The sequence below is a fragment of the Aythya ferina genome (genome assembly GCF_964211825.1).
Source record: "Aythya ferina genome assembly, chromosome: 6".
Taxonomy (NCBI): Eukaryota; Metazoa; Chordata; class Aves; order Anseriformes; family Anatidae; genus Aythya; species Aythya ferina.
Window position 1 is genome coordinate 13,995,071 of NC_140303.1, and position 17,157 is coordinate 14,012,227.

A 17,157-nucleotide genomic window follows, 5' to 3' on the forward strand; every position below is an offset into this window, starting at 1 on the left:
CCTGTTTGTTACCCATGCTGTGTGCATTGGTGTGGATGCACTTCAGTTTCACCATTGCCCTCACCCCCAAGCAGTGTGGGGGTCAGTCTATAGCACTTTGTCTCCGTCACTCCTTCTCAGTCACCCTCTTCCCTTGATCCAGTGTGGGTTCCCTCCCACAGCATGCCATCCTTCCTAAACTGATCCTGGATGGGCTTCCCACAGGCAGCAGCTCTTCAAGAACTGCTCCAGATATGGGTCTGTACCACGGGGTCCATCCATCAGGAGCACTCTGCTCCAACCTGGGTCCCCCAAGGGCAGCAGCTCCAGCCTGGGGCCTGCTCTGGCAGGAGTCTTCCACAGGCAGCAGCTTCTGTCAGTGCAGGTCCACCTGCTCCACTGTGGGTCTCCTCCAGGGGCTGCAGTGTGGAACCCTGCCCCACCATGGTACTCCATGGACTGCAGGGGATCAGCCTGCTTCACCATGTTCCTCACCACAGGCCTCAGGCGAACTTCTGCTCCAGCGCCTGGAGCACCTCTCCCCCTCCTCCTTCACTGACCTTGGAGTCTGCAAGGCTGTTTCTCATTCCTCTCACTCTCCCAGGTGCTGTTCCCCAGCAGTTTTCTTTTCCCTTTCTTAAATAGGCTTTCACAGATGCATAGATAGGCTTTCTGGCCCGGTTCTGGCCATCAGCGGGGCCCTTACCTAACATGGGGCAGCTTCTGGATTCTTCTCACAGAGGCCACACCTATGGCCCCCTACCAAAACCTTGCCACGTAAACTCACACCTGTGCACCCACTCCATCCAGTAACCACCCCAGTCCCCTGAAGTCCCTTTTGATAGCCCTCAGGCTTCTCTCAGCAGTGTCATTGCTGCCAGCCTGAACTATCACTAAGGAGTAATTCTGTGGCATCTGAAAGAAACACTTGTATAGGAATTTAAGAACTGCATCATTGGCAGACTTTCAATAATGTGAAGTTTTATGGATCGTTGCCTCAGGAAAATTATGCAGAATTTCATAAATCTGTTCTGAGTATGCAAAGTGTCACAGAATTTCGTTCTGTGAATTTGTTAAACACTTTTTTTTCTTCAAATCTGGAATCTAATTCTAGGCTACCGCGTCCTTTAGGCAGTTTGAAAGTGTGTAGTTTCTGTGCAAGGATACAGTCTTTGTACGACTGGGCTTAGGGTAAACATAGATTTTGAAATTCTGCAGATCAAGCTTTCCTGCACTTGGCAGAAATGTTTCCAATTGTGTGCCTGTTCTTTTTAGGGTCAATATCTTCTTGTGATGCGTTCCTGAATGTATTTCAATCCAGAGGTTTGAGACCGGAAGTAATCTGCCCCTGTGCTAGTTCCTCAGAGGCGCTAACTGTTGCTATTCGCAGGTAATTCTTTATTTTATTTTATTTTTTCTGAGAACTGGGCTGAAAACATTTCTTGACTATTGAATTGTGTCTGGTGCTAAGGTAATTGTCAAAAAAAGACAACTACATACACAAAGGTGATCAAAGACCTAGACAGAGGAAGTCTGAGGCTTGCAGGTTTCACCTTCACTGAAGGAAGTGGGGATTTATATATATATATATGTGTGTGTGCGTTTGTTTATTTATTTATTTATTTGCTTATTTATTTAAAATGTTATATTTTCCAGAAGTAGTCAGCCATACTATTTTTTAAGCGTTTTGGAAAACGGGGTCTGATCCTCACTGAGTTTGCTATAAGACCTTTAGGAAATGCCACTAAAATCAAGATTTCTGCTTACTTGGGAGGAAGAAGATACTGAAAATTCAATTAATCAATGACTTACATATTTTGTCTTGTAATAAGGGGCCAAAGAAAAACAATAATAATTATAATTGGCCTGGAAAATTCCATTCAATCTCTAGAGATAGAAAGTGATGTGCTGAGAAAACAGCATGCTTTGCTTATGAATAGGCACATGAATGCTGGATTTTTTGGGCCATGGTTTTGAACAAAATGTACTTTTTTGGGGAAAACACATTTCAAGAAAATTTGATACAAAAAAAACCCTAAATATTGGAGAATCTTCTCTGCTGCAGGAACTGACGTTTCCCAATAAATAAATAAAAAAAAAAAAGATTTTTTTTTTATATAACACTTGGATTCTTCTGTTCTGTGTCATCACAAAAGGTGAGCAACTGCACAAAATGGAGTTGTTAGTCCTCAACCAATACATCTCAGAGAGTACTGTCAAGCCTACAAACACTTCCTAATTTTTCTGTTGGACAGAAGATACAGCCTTTGAATACTTATTCTTGATACTTTGCCCGTAATAGATCTAACTCCTCTCTGTAACATTTTAGGGTGGGAGGAAGCTATGTGACATTTTGATCTAAGTGTTTTTTTAATCTAGTAAAATACGTTACCAGTCTTGAACTCTTGTTTGTGTAGGATGAAAGACCATTATTTTGGTTAGCCTTAAAAGACCTGACAGAATTGCACTGTGTTTTTGATGACCCTAAGCCCATTGGTCAGTTGGTTCATTCTGATTTGACTTTCTGTTTTTCAGACCTCCAGAACTGGGTGGGCCTCCTCCAGGAAAAGCAGTGTTATCTATGAATTGTCTTAGTTTTGGTGTGATAAGAGTGGATACAGAAGAGAAGTTGTCCATTTTAACTGTACAGGATGTTGGTCAGATTATGCCTGGAGGTAGGAAAACATTTCATGTAGGTTTATGCAAACTCCATGTAATTTATCTTTTCTATTATGCTTATGCTGATGAAACAAATGAAATTGGTAAATGAGAATTATCTTCAAGGTAGTATGACTTACATTTTGACACATTACCCGAACACTTCAGTATTAAGTACTGTCTCAACTAAATTATTAAATGTTTGCAGTAGAAATTAACTGATGATAAACTTGAACAACTATAGGTTTTGGTGTGAGCAGATGCATTTGACTGGTTTTCAGAGTTGTGATTTTGTACATTTGTTAGCATTAGTGCAGACTGATTTACAGCTATGTAATAACAAGTACAGCAGGAAAAAAAAAAAAAAAAAACTTAAATCTTAGTAGGAAATGTTATGTTTTATCCAGCAGTTGTTTCTCCTAGTGGTGGTCCATGTGTTCATACTGAGCTGCAGCTGCCCTGTGTGCTGTGACAGTTCTTTTTCTTCAGCAGCCCCTGCAGCAGTTCTCTAAGCCTTTTTGTGTACCACAGGAGCATGTGTAGTCCAAGATACCTGCTCTGTTTCTCTCAGCCCTTCACAGTGTGATTTAGAGAGATTGTTCAATATCTGGCAGCAATTTACTATTTTTGAAGGCTTTATTTTTATTGCTGCTTTTTTGTTTTTATCTTTATCTTTAGCTCTCCAACATTCCAAGACCTAGCTTTGTCCTGATGTGGCTTTACCCACCTTTTAGTGTTTGTTTATGGCCTAGAAACTTAGGTTAGCATAGAAATTTGTCATCTTTGAAACTAATAGTGAGTGTGTATGCTGCTGCCAGACTCTCATTTTGAATTGCTCTAGAGTATTTGTGAAGAATATATTTTATCTGGTGCTGGATATGCAATTAACAATAATAACTTAAAAATCCAGGAAGTGGCAATTTTGGTATTTCCTCTTAATAAAGCCGTGACACTGAAACTGTGGGAAATCAGCATGCTGGGATGCCTCTCTGAAGTGAATTTACACTAATGCACGCAGCGTGAAGAATAAACATGAGGAAGTAGACATGTACAGTTGTAGGTCTACAGTTGTGTTGGGATCACAGAGACATGGTGAGATGGCTCTCATCACAGAATCACAGAATATTAGGGATTGGAAGGGACCTTGAAAGATCATCTAGTCCAATCGCCCTGCTGGAGCAGGAACACCTAAATCATGTCACACAGGAATGCTCGTGGCTGGAGGGTTGCAGTGGAAGGCTCTTTAGGAAGGAAAGGCTGGTGAGATTAGGAGGAGTTGTTTCCCTTTACGTGATAGAATAGTTAAGAGTGCATGGAGGTTTGCCTGGGGATGGATGAAGAGACATCTAAGATCTTATGGGTAAGGGTAGAGCAGATTGTAGTGACATTGTAGTGGGTGTCTACTGTAGGCCACCTGACTGGGAAGAAGTGGATGAGGCCTTGTACCAATGGCATCCTCAAATCTATGGGTTCTGCTTTTCATGGGGACTTCAAACACCCTAATGCCTGCTGGAGGGACAACCCAGGAGGGCATAAACAAACCAGGAGGTTCCTGGAGTGCAGTGATGACAGCTTCCTGACACAAGTGATAAAGGAGTCACTGAGGAGAGGTGCTCTGCTGTACCTCATACTCACAAAAAAGGAGAGGGGAGATCACTGGGGATGTGAAAGTTGAAGGCTACGTGATCATGAGATAGCAGTATTCCAGATCATGAAAGGAAGGAGCAGGGAAGAAGCATGATCACAATGCTGGACTTAAGGAGAGGAGACTTTGGCCTCTTCATGAATTGGCTTGAAAGAGTCCCATGGGGTAACATTCTGGGGAGGAGAGAGGCCCAAGAAAGCTGGTTAATATTCAGAGATCTCTTCTAAGCTGATATGTTTTAAGATGTCATTTACAGACAATTGGCATCACTATCATGATTTTATATGTCAGTGAGAAACATGGAGTGACTTGTCTGATGAGAGGGATAGTTAAGTGTGTATCCGTCTTATGCCTTGAAGTGATATGACTTGTAGTGGATGGCTATTGATATTTTAAAAGAAGTAGTAAGTGGCAAAACTATGTGTAGGTTAAGCTGATGTTAAGTGACTTAATTCATTAACTGTTTTAAAACTCTCATCAGCATCAAGCTATTAGTCTATAGGGCAGATTAATTTCAATTTGACAGAATGATAAAAATTCCATGTCAAGTATAGTTTAGCAGAAATGTCTCTACATTCTCTAAGTCAGAACATAGATAAGAGGGTGCTTTCTAGGTGATAATCTAAGAATTTTGTTGCCTGTGACTGTCTCTTTAAAAACAAAAACGAGCAGTTGTTTAAAGATTTATGCCAAATGAAAAGAAATTGTTGTCTTAAAGAACTTAATGAATTCTTTCAAATGAGTCGGCGTGTACATTCTAGTATTGGATATACTTGTGCCTTGCCTTGTAAGTTTTATGGTTTTTCCTGTGTAGTATCATGGAGGATGTGCTCTGTCCCTTCTCACTTCGTGTTTGGCACACAGGAGAGAACATACCACCATTTCCTTGCCTGTCACTTGCCACTTTGAATTACTCTAGTCTTCATCTTTCCCTGTTTTTCCCTTTCTTTAGATTGCAGTGCTTTCACCAAAAGCCTAATTTGAGTGTCATGCTGTCCCTGAAAGCTGTATTCCATACTTAGTGAATACTTCTGTAAGGTCTTGGAAGTCACTATATGCCTTAGGCATTCAAACATCTTAAAACATAGGAGCTCACATTCCTGAATTTCGTTTGGGCAAATGAAGGTTGGACTAGATCTCAGGTCCCTTCCAAGCTGGGCTTTTCTCTAATTTCTATGAAATGTGCTATGAAAGTAGTCTCCTAGCCAAGAACAAGTAGTCTTGCTGAGGCTTGTTCAGTCAAGCGACATGGTTTTGATTTCAGTACCTTGAAGATCCCTGGTGTGCTTTATACAGGAGCCATCTTCTTAAAAGGTCATGGACATAAAGTGTCCACTTCTGCTGTCCTTTTCTGCAGACCTTGCTATCCGTTCTGAGACACTGTGGGTCCACCTTCTTACAGTGTCTTAATCAGCAAATAAGACAGACCCCTTAGCACCAGTGTGATGTCTTATGTTGCTGCTGTTTAACCCACAGGCCACTCTCAATGCTATATTCTCTTCAGTTGCCTTGGCTGTTCACTTTGATTATCTACCATGAATGCCAATCACAAGAGCCACCGGGGAAGTGCAAGCATCCACAAAGAAATGTCTGCATGAAAGATAGCATGGGAATTCGTAGGAGAGAATCTAGTACGCATTTCCCTGAAAACTCCTATGTAGCTTCTGGAAGGATGATGTTTCGTCTCACCTGTTGATGAGCTTGGGCTATTTTGCATGCTTTCTGTCTTGGAACCAACCTTGGTAAGAAGCAGTATTTGACTCATAATGGTCTTTAGTCCTTTTTTTTTTTTTTCAAATTGGACTGGTAAAGATAGTAGTGAGAGTATCAAACCTGTCTTCTGTTTTCAGCATCCAACTTTCCCATCAATTGGGATACAACCAGCATGTCACCTATCATCTTGGAAGCTTATAATATCTTATGCTAGGATGTGGATGGTCAGGGGGACTCAATTTTGCCTCCCTGCTCTTTACCATTTCCATTGTTTTGCAGGAATTTTCCTCACATTGTTTCTTTGACAGTAGAATAACCCTATCAATCCAGATCATCTATATCCCTACAGCTCCTAATCATACAAAACCTGGTTCATAGAAAAAGTGCTGCAGCAGTTACTTTCTTACATTCAAGCAGAGAAGTTTGGGTTGGAGCCAGATCTTAAGCTTCTGTAAAAAGAACAGGATGTTAAGATGCTTCCTTTGTCTTCAGTTTGTAGATGTCTGTGTCTCAGCAAACATTTGTGCAGATTCTGGTGGTTATCACGATGCTTCTTCATTGCAGAAAAATTTAGTTCCTGTATTTCAGTGCCTCTTACTGATTTTTGAAGGGAGCTATTACAGGACAATTTCATGATGCTTTTCGTCTTATTCCTTAGATTGTGAATGTGAAGAAACAGTATTCCATCTCAGTTCTGTGTTCCATTTGGCTTCAGACTGTCATGTGACAGCACAACACCCTCCCACTATAGACCTACTTTTGGAGATCTGTGGTGATGGGTACATTTATGATGAGATGTTCTCTTCCAATTTAAATGTTGTGCTCTGGATACTTGCATGACCTCTTTTAGAGTCTAGAGTCTTGTTCATCTTTGTCTATGAGTGACCTTACTTTATGCCTAATGCCCTTTCCAGAAGACAGGGAAAATATTCAGGTCCTTCTATTGAACAGCCTCATATGCTGTTTCCTTCAAGGATTAGGTTTCTCTGGAACAACTGCGAGTGCCTTCAACAGTGGCATTTAGAGGTGTTTTATCCTAGCTTTTTGTTATTTTTCCTGAGGTTTCCTGCCTCTATAACAGAAGCTGTAAGTAACACCTGCAGTGCTAGGAGGGCCCTCTTTTTATTTTCATGGCCCCAGGCCTTTCAGGAAGACTTGCTCCCTACAAGAAGATTCTGGCATTCCACTACTGGCACACTGTAACAGTTGCATATGGTTCTGCCATGAAACCATGAAAATGGAATGAAAACACTTTCTAACACGTATCAAGCATCTTTGGTGGCAGTAGTTTTCTGTTCTAGCGATCTGCTGTGCAAACCTCCAGAATTCTCACATTCATGTAGTGCTGTTCTTGAAATATTCAAAGCTAAGTCCACTCTTCAGTAGGGGTATCAGTCTGGTCATTTATTTGCACAATAGGATTCTCATCCTCTGCCAGAAATCTCATGGCAGGGCTAACTCCTGAGACTCCATCTGTAAGAATGTACATGTGGACTCATTTGAAGAAAGGAAGTTTTCCTACCAGTAATCAGTATTCTTCATGATGTGTAGTCCACATGTACATTCCTGTCCCATCTACCTTTCCCTTCTCTAATTCTTTTTCAGATGCGATGCTGTTGAGAGACTGAAATGGTGGTAGATGCGCTCTCTTGTATAGCACACATGAAGCAGGAAAAAAAGAAGCCCAAGTACAGGCTCTACAGGTACTGCAAAAGGAAAACCTTGCAGTAACACATGGCAAGGCAGAACTATGCCTGCTGTTAGAATGTATGTGTAGACTACCTATTTCATACATTGGTTACTGGTAAGTATTTTTTTGACTTGATCAGGGTGATAGGATTGTCCTAGGGCTTCATGGATGGAGCATCAGTTCAGAACCGCAGGCTAATTGGCTGTGCTCTCTGTGTTTGTGAATGAGTTGAAGACTATTATTTCTTGTGGTAATAAAGTGTCTGTTTCAATTTGTGACAAAGGTTTGAACTGCCTTTTTAAAAGTTTCTAATGTTTTTAATGAGTTTTTCTGAATGACTAAATTATGAACTGGTGGTTCTTTCCAACCTTGTAGTTCACACATATTTTCAGCAGCTGAAACTCCTGTTCTGCTTTGGAGTTGGACCTGTACCAGTCATTGACCATGCAGTCTCCTTCTTTGGTCAGCGAAGGTTAATATCACAGGGTCCCACACTCTTTATTAATAAACATCTGTTGTTCTAAAAATTACCTATTTTTTATGAAACCAAGATAATCTAGAGGTTGGTCTATTTGTAGGGTGAATTATTGTCTTTCCTGTTCAGATATAAGTTGTTGAGGACTGAATACTTCACTGAGGCTTGACAATGTCCTTAAGCACTTTATCAACTAGCAACTTGGTCCATGCTTGCAGCAGAACTAACTGTATCATGTGTTAGTTTCGGATAAAATGTTCTATGTTCCCTTTAGGATTTCTTTTTGTTCTGGTTGAACAATGGTAAAAGTAAGGGCTATCTGTAGTATCGGTTAAGACTGGCTAAATTGGAATGCAATAATACACTCCTTCATAATGGCTGTTGTCAGCCATATCTAGGTTTCATATCTGTCATATGTTCCATGTCCAAAACATTCAAAGGGTCCTGATAGAAATCTTTCCTTTTTACATATAGTACACTTGACAGCAAAATACTCTGATAATCTGGATTGGAAGCAGGTACAATGGGAAAGGGCAGAAAATTAATTTGTGGCATAGTTTGTGTTGTTTTTCAAATGTTCTGTTTATTTCATATTGGCTAAGATGACCCATTTGATTTCTTTTTAATCTTGTCTGTAAGTGCTAAGATAAACTTTGTTGCTCTGTTGTGCCTTCTCCTTTATTGTGCTTTTTCTTTTCACTTTGGTGATGGGAAGAGACAAATCCCAACCGCTATAAGCAAAGGGTCTGCTAGAGAAAAGGTTTCTGCCAGAGAAACTTGTAAAAAACAGTTACTTCAGAAGTCAGATATATAACCAGTGGCCAGAGCAAAGATCAGCGTTATATTTGGTTTACAAGTGTGTATTTGCATGATTAAAAATAAGAAAATGTCAGTGTTGGAAGATCTGAGATTTCAGAAGAAAATTAGTTTTCTTCTAAGTAACAGGAGGATAATAGTAGTAGGACCTTTATGAAATGAAATACTTTTAATGATTTGAAGAAAGTTGTCACAGAAGATGAAGTCATCACACTGAAGCTTGGAAAGAAATAATGTATTGTCATGGGATTAGGTTCAGCAAGAGACATCTCTCTGAAAGATGGTAGATGGAAGACTGCTTTAAAAGAGGATGGGAAATAATGCAGAAAAATCATGACCTGGCAGTGAGAAATTATAATGGCCTAATTTTCGTGCCATTTCTAATGTGTTTCTCACATAACTTAAGGGATGATACTATGAAAACAAACGTGTAATAATAGAATAAAAGGTGTGGTATATCTGTAACTTAATATCTTTTCTTTTTCATCTTTATTTTCATATGAGCTTTAATTTGAAGAAACTACCTGCCTTCATATTGAAAAGCAATTGCTACAGTTTTGGAGTCAGTTGCATCTGATACATAGGCTATGAAGCACTGTTAAAAAAAATGCATTTGCAAACTTGTATCTTTCGTCTTGGAGATCATATTGCACAGGCTTTCAGAAAGAGAGTTCTCTTGCATGCTGTGTTTTTTCTGTAGCTGTTAGATAAATTATATTAAAATTTTTATTTGTCTACCAGTAGCCAAGTAACTTCTGTATCAGTTGCTGAAATATACCAATGTTATGATTCTGTTTTCTTCCTTTCCCTTTAGCAAATGTTTGTGTCGTGAAGGTGGATGGGACTCCTTATCTGTGTAAAGCTGATGAGGTTGGAGAAATATGTGTGAATTCAGGTGCAACTGGAATGGCATATTTTGGCCTTCTTGGAATCACCAAAAATGTGTTTGAGGTTTGTATTTCTCTGTGTAATGTACAGTTGTTGTAACTCTGGTATTTCTTCTTGAAAATAATATCTTTTCTTCCACTTATTTATTTATTTATTTATTCATTCATTCATTCATTCATTTTTATTTATTCCACTTTTTATTTTTTATTACTTCCCCTTTTTTAAAAAATAAAAAGCCATGGTGAAATACAGTGTCCTTCATTTTTCTTGTCAGAACTTGAAATTCCTTCTCTTACAACCAAAATACAACGGACCATCAGCTGTCAGTCAGCTGCCTCTATATTCTGCAATACAGTATTGTGTCCATGTTGGCATTTAAATTTATCTCCATTAAGTCTTACGTAAAGTTACATGAAGATATTTCAATTTATTGGTGCATAGCTTGGGACAGAGAGAAGTTAGTTTGATATTTATTCTGCCCATATTTTTCCTCACATTGGTATCCTAATTTCAATTTTTCCCTGTTCTGGCAAAAAAGGAGAGGAAGTAGTAGTTTTGCAGTAGTATTGCAGTGGGCAAAAATTTGGAGGCTTGGCTGAAGTATGGAATTCTAGCAGAAAGGTGAGAGAAATCCTGGCCATGGTCTTCATTTTCAAATAAGCCTCTTTCCGTCATTTTGCCTAATCTTAAAACTTTAAACACCTTAGCTTTCAGCACTATAGTTAGCTAGTGAGAACAGCAGTGAGATACCTGATGTAATGCAACAGTAGAAGAAAAAAAAAAAAAGGCAAGGAAACCACCTGAGTTAGATGGACTGGTGTGTTCTTCATTATTCTAAAAGCTGTTGTTCATACTTGACGTGATAGTGAATGTTGTCTTCAAGTAATTTTTCAGCTGAATTTTTTGGCTGCAGTGAACAGAGGCAGAAAGTATTTTAACTTTGGTTTTCTTAGTACTGTGTGTGTGAGTATTTCTTCTGTGTTCTTTTAGGCCATTCCAGTGACGGCCACCGGTGTGCCTGTTTCAGATCAACCCTTTACAAGAACAGGATTACTTGGCTTTGTGGGTCCTGTAAGTGTGAATGAGCAGTTTTGACCTCACTTTTTCCTGACACCCACATCTGAATGACACATGCCCACCCCAGTTGATCTGGTACACAATGAAGAGGGGATAGGTTGTCAGTGGGGAAACAGAACAGAAGAGCTTCTATGACAGCTTGCAGATGAAGCGAAGCCAGAGTGAAACAAAATAGCATCTACCCCTTGAGGGAGCAGTATTTTCATTTATTTTCCATTATAGTTGTCCCATGTCTTCAACTGCCTCTTGACTGGTGGCAGCTGTGGTGATACTATTTCAAGTCCATGCTGGAAGTCAGTGTATATGCCTTGAGCTGTGCAGCCCATGTAGGCAGCGAGCTGGCTCCTTTGTGACCATAGATGCACTGAGCACAATTCTGTGTCAGGGCAGTGACCTCATACCAGTATTGTGAATATCATTGGTTTTAGTCAGGCATATTGCCAGGAGGTTTTTCCTTATCTTTTTCTAATCTTGTCTTCTTTTCAGGACTATTTGGTGTTTGTGGTAGGAAAATTGGATGGCCTAATGACAGTTAGTGGTCGCAGACATAATGCAGATGATGTAGTAGCCACTGCATTAGCAGTAGAACCAATGAAATTTGTCTACCGGGGAAGGTGAGTATATTATAAACTTTACCACCATTGATTGAACTTTGTTGCTCTTTTTTCATCTGCAAGCAATGAACAAGCAATATAGTGTATGTGGGAGTTCCTCATGTGAATTTTTACATGTTTACTTTCCAGGAAAGATGGCACTAGGTTGTCGTATGCCAAATAAGAACTTGGCTGTCACTGCTAATTTGGAAGACAAATAGTGACATCCTGCTTCTTGCATATTAGATTTCTGTATAATTTACAATTATCTTCATATATTATAAACATCAAACTTTAAGTGTCTGTTTAAAACTTCTTTCAAAGCTTCTCTTAAGACAGTCAAATGAAGCGTGATACAGAATGTAAAATACAACTCCCTTTTGTCCACCCGAGCAGTCTTATGCAGAGTGGCCTAGGGAAGAGCTTTACAATGTTCTAAAGAACAAACTGGAAGTGCTGTTGAAGGGCTTTCAAAGAGTGTGTGTGCTGTATCAACAACCTTACTGCTCTTCAGTTGAGAATCCTTTAGTTCAAGTGTTTTTCTTCTGCGACTGTGACAGTGACACAGAACTATTACCGACTCACAAAGTTGAGCTCTCTTCATTTTTGCATCATTTGCTCAATTCACAGGTCATAAAAATAATGGCAGATACCTGGTTAAGACACGATTAATATTTTGTCCTAGAAGTTGCAAGCCTAAAACTAATTTAATTCACAAAAGGGGAGTAAGTATTCATCAGTGCAAACATCACTAGACATGCTAGCCAGTAATTTGGCATAATTGTTGTCTTTCAGGACAGATGAAGTATGTAAGAGCAACAGGTTTAGTGTGCATGATGGAGCTATATAGGCAAGGTTTGCCTAGCCCTTGCATGTATGGAACCTGCCCATGTTAAACACATCCTACGTTAGTGACTGCAAATTCACTTGAACCCCAGTAGAATTTTACAGAAATAAACTTGCATTTGTTCTAAATTTGTCTGTGATTTTGCGATGATCTGGCATGAATAATACTTGTATGTGTTGAAGCAGTACCATTGAAGATTGCAGTCATTGCCATATTATAGTAAACCATGCTATGTTCATCATATGTTGCATCCTATCATTCTTCTATCCTTTGCGTTTTAGGATAGCAGTTTTTTCTGTGACCGTTTTGCATGATGATCGAATAGTGCTTGTGGCAGAGCAGCGTCCTGATGCATCAGAGGAGGATAGTTTTCAGTGGATGAGCAGGGTTCTACAGGTAGTCAGATCTGTCCTTTCTCTCTTTCCAGGTGAATAAGGCTAATGAATGAAATGAGAATCTTAGAGCATCTGTTTTCCATAAGAAAAAACTTCCAGTGTAACTAGAGTTACAATATGCTGACTTTGAATGTATTTCAGAGCTGACAGTTAACAAAAAAAAAAAAGTAAAAAGTAAGACTTCTTTTCAGAATGTTTTTGAACTTAGTATTACTAGGATGACAGTTTGTGTGTTTTAATTCTGTGGGTTTCTGCTGATTTCATACTGGCTGGGAGAGTTAAGACTGAAAATGTTTAAGGTTACTTAGTGCCAATTAGCAAAACAGACCCTAAAATCTAAGTCACTAATGTTCTTATTCTAGATCTCCAATAGTAAGCAGTGAAAACTTTTTTCTCTTGTTTACTGCATTGTGCTTCCTTGGGGGTCAGGAGGAATTCCAGTAGTTGCATTTAAGGATTTCAGAACGAATTGAACAGTTATAAGAAAGTAAAAAGTGAGAGCACAATTATAGAAGAAGACTCTGTCAAGGGGACAAATTAAGGGAAAACTAGAGAAAACAAGGGAAGATAGATACCTCTTAAGCACAACACAGTTTTGTAGTTACAGTTTCTGTCTAATTTCAGTTTTTAATCTTTTTGGAGGGCATACCTGGTAATAAGCTGTTTTTCACAAGAGAAATTTTAGTTATTTCTATTTTTAGAAGTATCATAGCTAAAATGGACACCTCAGTTTTAGGTAGCAAGATGTTTCCCTTCCTATTTTTGTGGTTTTATGTTCTACTGTGCTTCTGTGATCGTGCCATACGTGCTAAATTTGCTGTGATATAGTTTTGGCTTTTTAAAATCTCTGCACTTGTTGCCCACTTATAAGAGACTTTCCTAATCCCTGATGTGCAGGTGGCATCCCATTGATAGCGTGCACAAGCAAAGTCCTGGGTCTGCTCCTGCTCCCATTGAAGTCATGGCACAACTTCTATGAGTTCAGTGAGTGCAGAATTGGACCCTTTATTTGCAAATTATGGTGCAAGTAAAAATTTTAATGTTATTAAATGACTTGAATTCTTGCTTTATCTACATCCAGTTGATAATGTGGAATATTTTGTTGTTGTGTTGTTTTTTGTTTTTTTTTCTCTCTCTATCAAGGCAATTGATAGCATTCACCAAGTGGGCGTCTACTGTCTTGCCTTGGTGCCAGCCAACACTTTGCCAAAGGCACCACTTGGAGGAATTCATGTTTCAGAAACCAAACAGCGCTTTTTAGAAGGTGCTCTGCACCCTTGTAATGTCTTGATGTGCCCACATACTTGCGTTACTAACCTGCCTAAGCCTCGACAGAAACAACCAGGTAAGTAAAACAGAACATGTTGCTAAGGTCTACATGTCTGTTTCTGAGGGCAAGTGTAGGGTGACCTGGTAGCAATGTGAGAGCTCAGGGTTGTGCATCTTGGATGGCTTCAAGATGCCTAACTTAGCAAAGCTAGTGGTGTTGTCAGAGCAGCCTAGAGCTCAGTGGGGGCATTATGGTTTACCTTGAATCCCAGTTAAATGCAAAGACAGACAGCATGTCCCATTTTCCTGCTTCCATAAATATATTGTAAATTGTTCCAGGACTGGCAATCTTGCACAGATGAGTCTTCTTACATACTGTAACTCACATAAGAGAACTGAAGTACAAATAGACCACAGCTTCCTGAGTCAGTACTAGACTGCTTTAGTGTACCATATTATCCTCGTCTCTCTTATTCTACAGAATATGGTCTTTGGTTTTAGCTTTTCATCTTTTCCTGTCTACATTCCAAGTGGCATTTATAGCAATCTACAGTCTGAATTATTGATTGTTGCATGTTTATTACATTTTATTTTTCTTATTTTGCACTGTTTTTTAAAATGCAGATGTTGGTCCTGCTTCAATGATAGTAGGAAATCTTGTTGCTGGAAAGAGAATTGCACAAGCCTCAGGGAGAGATGTTACCCAGTTGGAAGATAACGATCAAGCAAGAAAGGTAATGCAAGCATCCTAGTAATATGAAATATTTGAGTTGGTTTCTTCAAAGTTAGGGAAGAACAGTCATGGTATTCTGCTGAAACTAAGAACGGGGCATTCTTAGTGAATCTGAATGTTTTCTATTATTCTTTTTCTGTTTCAGTTCCTGTATTTAGCAGATGTTCTTCAGTGGCGAGCTCAGACAACTCCAGATCATCCCCTCTTCTTGTTGTTGAATTCCAAGGTGAAATGCATCTTAGATTTTGCTTTAAGGTCAAGATCAGTAAAGGATTGTTTGAATTAGACTCACTAAGTTTGGAAAAGACATCCAAGATCTCTAAGAATTCTAAGACAAAAACACATAGAAGTCTTTTTCCTAAAATGCTTCAAGTTATTTTAATGTGTGATGTCATGGTTCTGAAGCAAATATAAATCATTGGTGGTTAGAAAGCAGCATAATTTTTCTACATCTAAAATTTTATTCCATGTCTAAAATTCTAGTGTGCATTTTGCATTTCTAACTTAAAAACATATCGGCAGTTGTGTTTCCTGCTGGAAAACAACTTCCGTCATTTTAATGGAAGTCACAGTTCAGTTTTTGTTCCTGAGCATAAGGCAAAGAGGAAATCACTGCTGGAGGTTTTTTTTTTTCATTAGAAGATACAGAGCCTAGGCAGAGAACCCCCGGAACAACTTTGGAGTCCTGTTTCCCAGAAGCACTGCATACTCTTCAGGAGACAGATGCCTTGTCTTTATGAGCCTTTCCCCCCTAAAAAGGATGTCACTCCAACACGAATAAGTAAATGCTTCAATTTTGGAGCACAGGCAGTGTATATGTATCTATATATACATATTATTTAGGGCTTTTTTAGCCCTTATGATATATGACAAGGCAACAGTCGTGTTTCTTAGTGTGTAGATCATATTTGCTTGTAGTTACTCTGTTCTGTGCTTTACTGTCAGTAGTTTTGGAGTGTTCACAAACCCCAGGCATCCAACACTTTGTAAGGAGATGTAAAAAAAAAGAAAGAAACCTGTGCTTTTTTATGTTCCTTAGTATTTCAGCATCCCTGGGCTTGAGGAGCACTACCGCTGTGTGTATTTCATAATATTCAGATGATTTAGATTCTTCTGCTTCTGTTCTGGCATATTTCCCCCCCTTGTTCTACCTTCCTTTCTTTCCAGGAGGCAAGATTAGTCTCCAGGAGTCAATTTTGGTTTGAGCCTGTACTCACTAGCTACTCTTCCAATGATGATAACAGCCCAGTGACAAATTGGGTCTACCCTGTGCTGTACTGTACCGCAGATATGTGAAATAACATATGGGCTTCCAGAAGGTCCAGCAACAGTCCTGTGAAGTAAGGGATTTGCCTTTGGGTCTCTTGTTCAGACAGGCAAAATGGTTTAGGACATGGTTCAAAGTTCTGACTTTTCTCCTGAGACTCTGGTTTAGCATAAGAGACTTCTTTATTATGGTGAAACTGCTTCATTATGGTTATAGTTAAAAGCCATCCATAGAATTGGTTTATCTCTCAGAGTAAAGAGGAAAGTTTTTAATGTGAAGTCCCTTTCTAGGTCACTTTGTTCAGGCAACTTTTACTTTTTGCAAAAAGATGAAGGGTGACTGCAAAAAGATGATACAGAACTTAAGCACAAATAAATTATCTTACTGTGAACACGTGCCTTAAATAGTTTGGACTAATAAGCTGCAATGCTAAACAATTGTGTGTTCACCACTCCACGTGAGAAACCCTTCTGTTCTATACCTTTTCATGTCAATCTTTTTCTCCCAAGTCCTTGAGCTGCAGAAGTTCCCATCTCACTTGTGTGATTTTACTGTTCTTATTGTGTATGACTAGCTCACAGATTTGCACTTCAGCAGGTTTTCTTAGTAAAACCAAGCAGGATGACAGTGCTGTCCTGCATCAGATTAGGCTTTGGATCAAACAGCTTGGGCTGAGGCAGCTTGTTTTGGGTGTGAAACTGGATACCTATGTAACAGACATTTGCTGTGATAATCCTTATCTGCATAGTGGGAGGCTTGATTTAAGTCTCTGTTTCCCTCTGAGATGGTTGTCCTACCAGTTTTTCTTACATCAGATTGTAGTCTCATAAAGGATAAGTTATCATTTCCTAAGACTGGGAAGCAAAACGACCTTCACCGTCTTCACATCAAAATCTGGATTAAGCCTTCAGTAGTCTCCATGACTTTTTGGTGAATGCCTAAGTAATCCAAAGATACAACTATTCCCATTTGAAGATTGTCCAAATACACAGTTTCAGGAAATGTGCTTTCTATCTACAACATGGAGATGCACTGATGTAGAAGTGACAGTGCATACCAACTGCAGCTCTGGTTGCTTCTCTGTCCGTTTAATAGCATATCTGTATCAAAGG

General features: G+C 39.3%; 1 protein-coding gene across 10 annotated transcripts in view; it reads left to right on the plus strand.

The window, feature by feature from the left end:
* Positions 1–17,157, plus strand: part of DIP2A (disco interacting protein 2 homolog A) — a 114,045-nt gene that overhangs the window by 63,297 nt on the left and 33,591 nt on the right. For 7 of the 10 annotated variants that reach the window (XM_084524339.1, XM_084524343.1, XM_084524341.1 and 4 more), the window contains exons 17-25: positions 1,255–1,369; positions 2,515–2,654; positions 9,791–9,927; positions 10,855–10,935; positions 11,428–11,555; positions 12,663–12,777; positions 13,920–14,121; positions 14,670–14,779; positions 14,924–15,004. In XM_084524339.1, the coding sequence (XP_084380465.1) occupies positions 1,255–1,369; positions 2,515–2,654; positions 9,791–9,927; positions 10,855–10,935; positions 11,428–11,555; positions 12,663–12,777; positions 13,920–14,121; positions 14,670–14,779; positions 14,924–15,004 (1,109 nt within the window). Of the gene's footprint in view, positions 1–1,254; positions 1,370–2,514; positions 2,655–9,790; positions 9,928–10,854; positions 10,936–11,427; positions 11,556–12,662; positions 12,809–13,673; positions 13,761–13,919; positions 14,122–14,669; positions 14,780–14,923; positions 15,005–17,157 lie in introns of those variants that run through there. The other 3 variants (XM_084524347.1, XM_084524348.1, XM_084524340.1) reach the window with 3 other exon arrangements.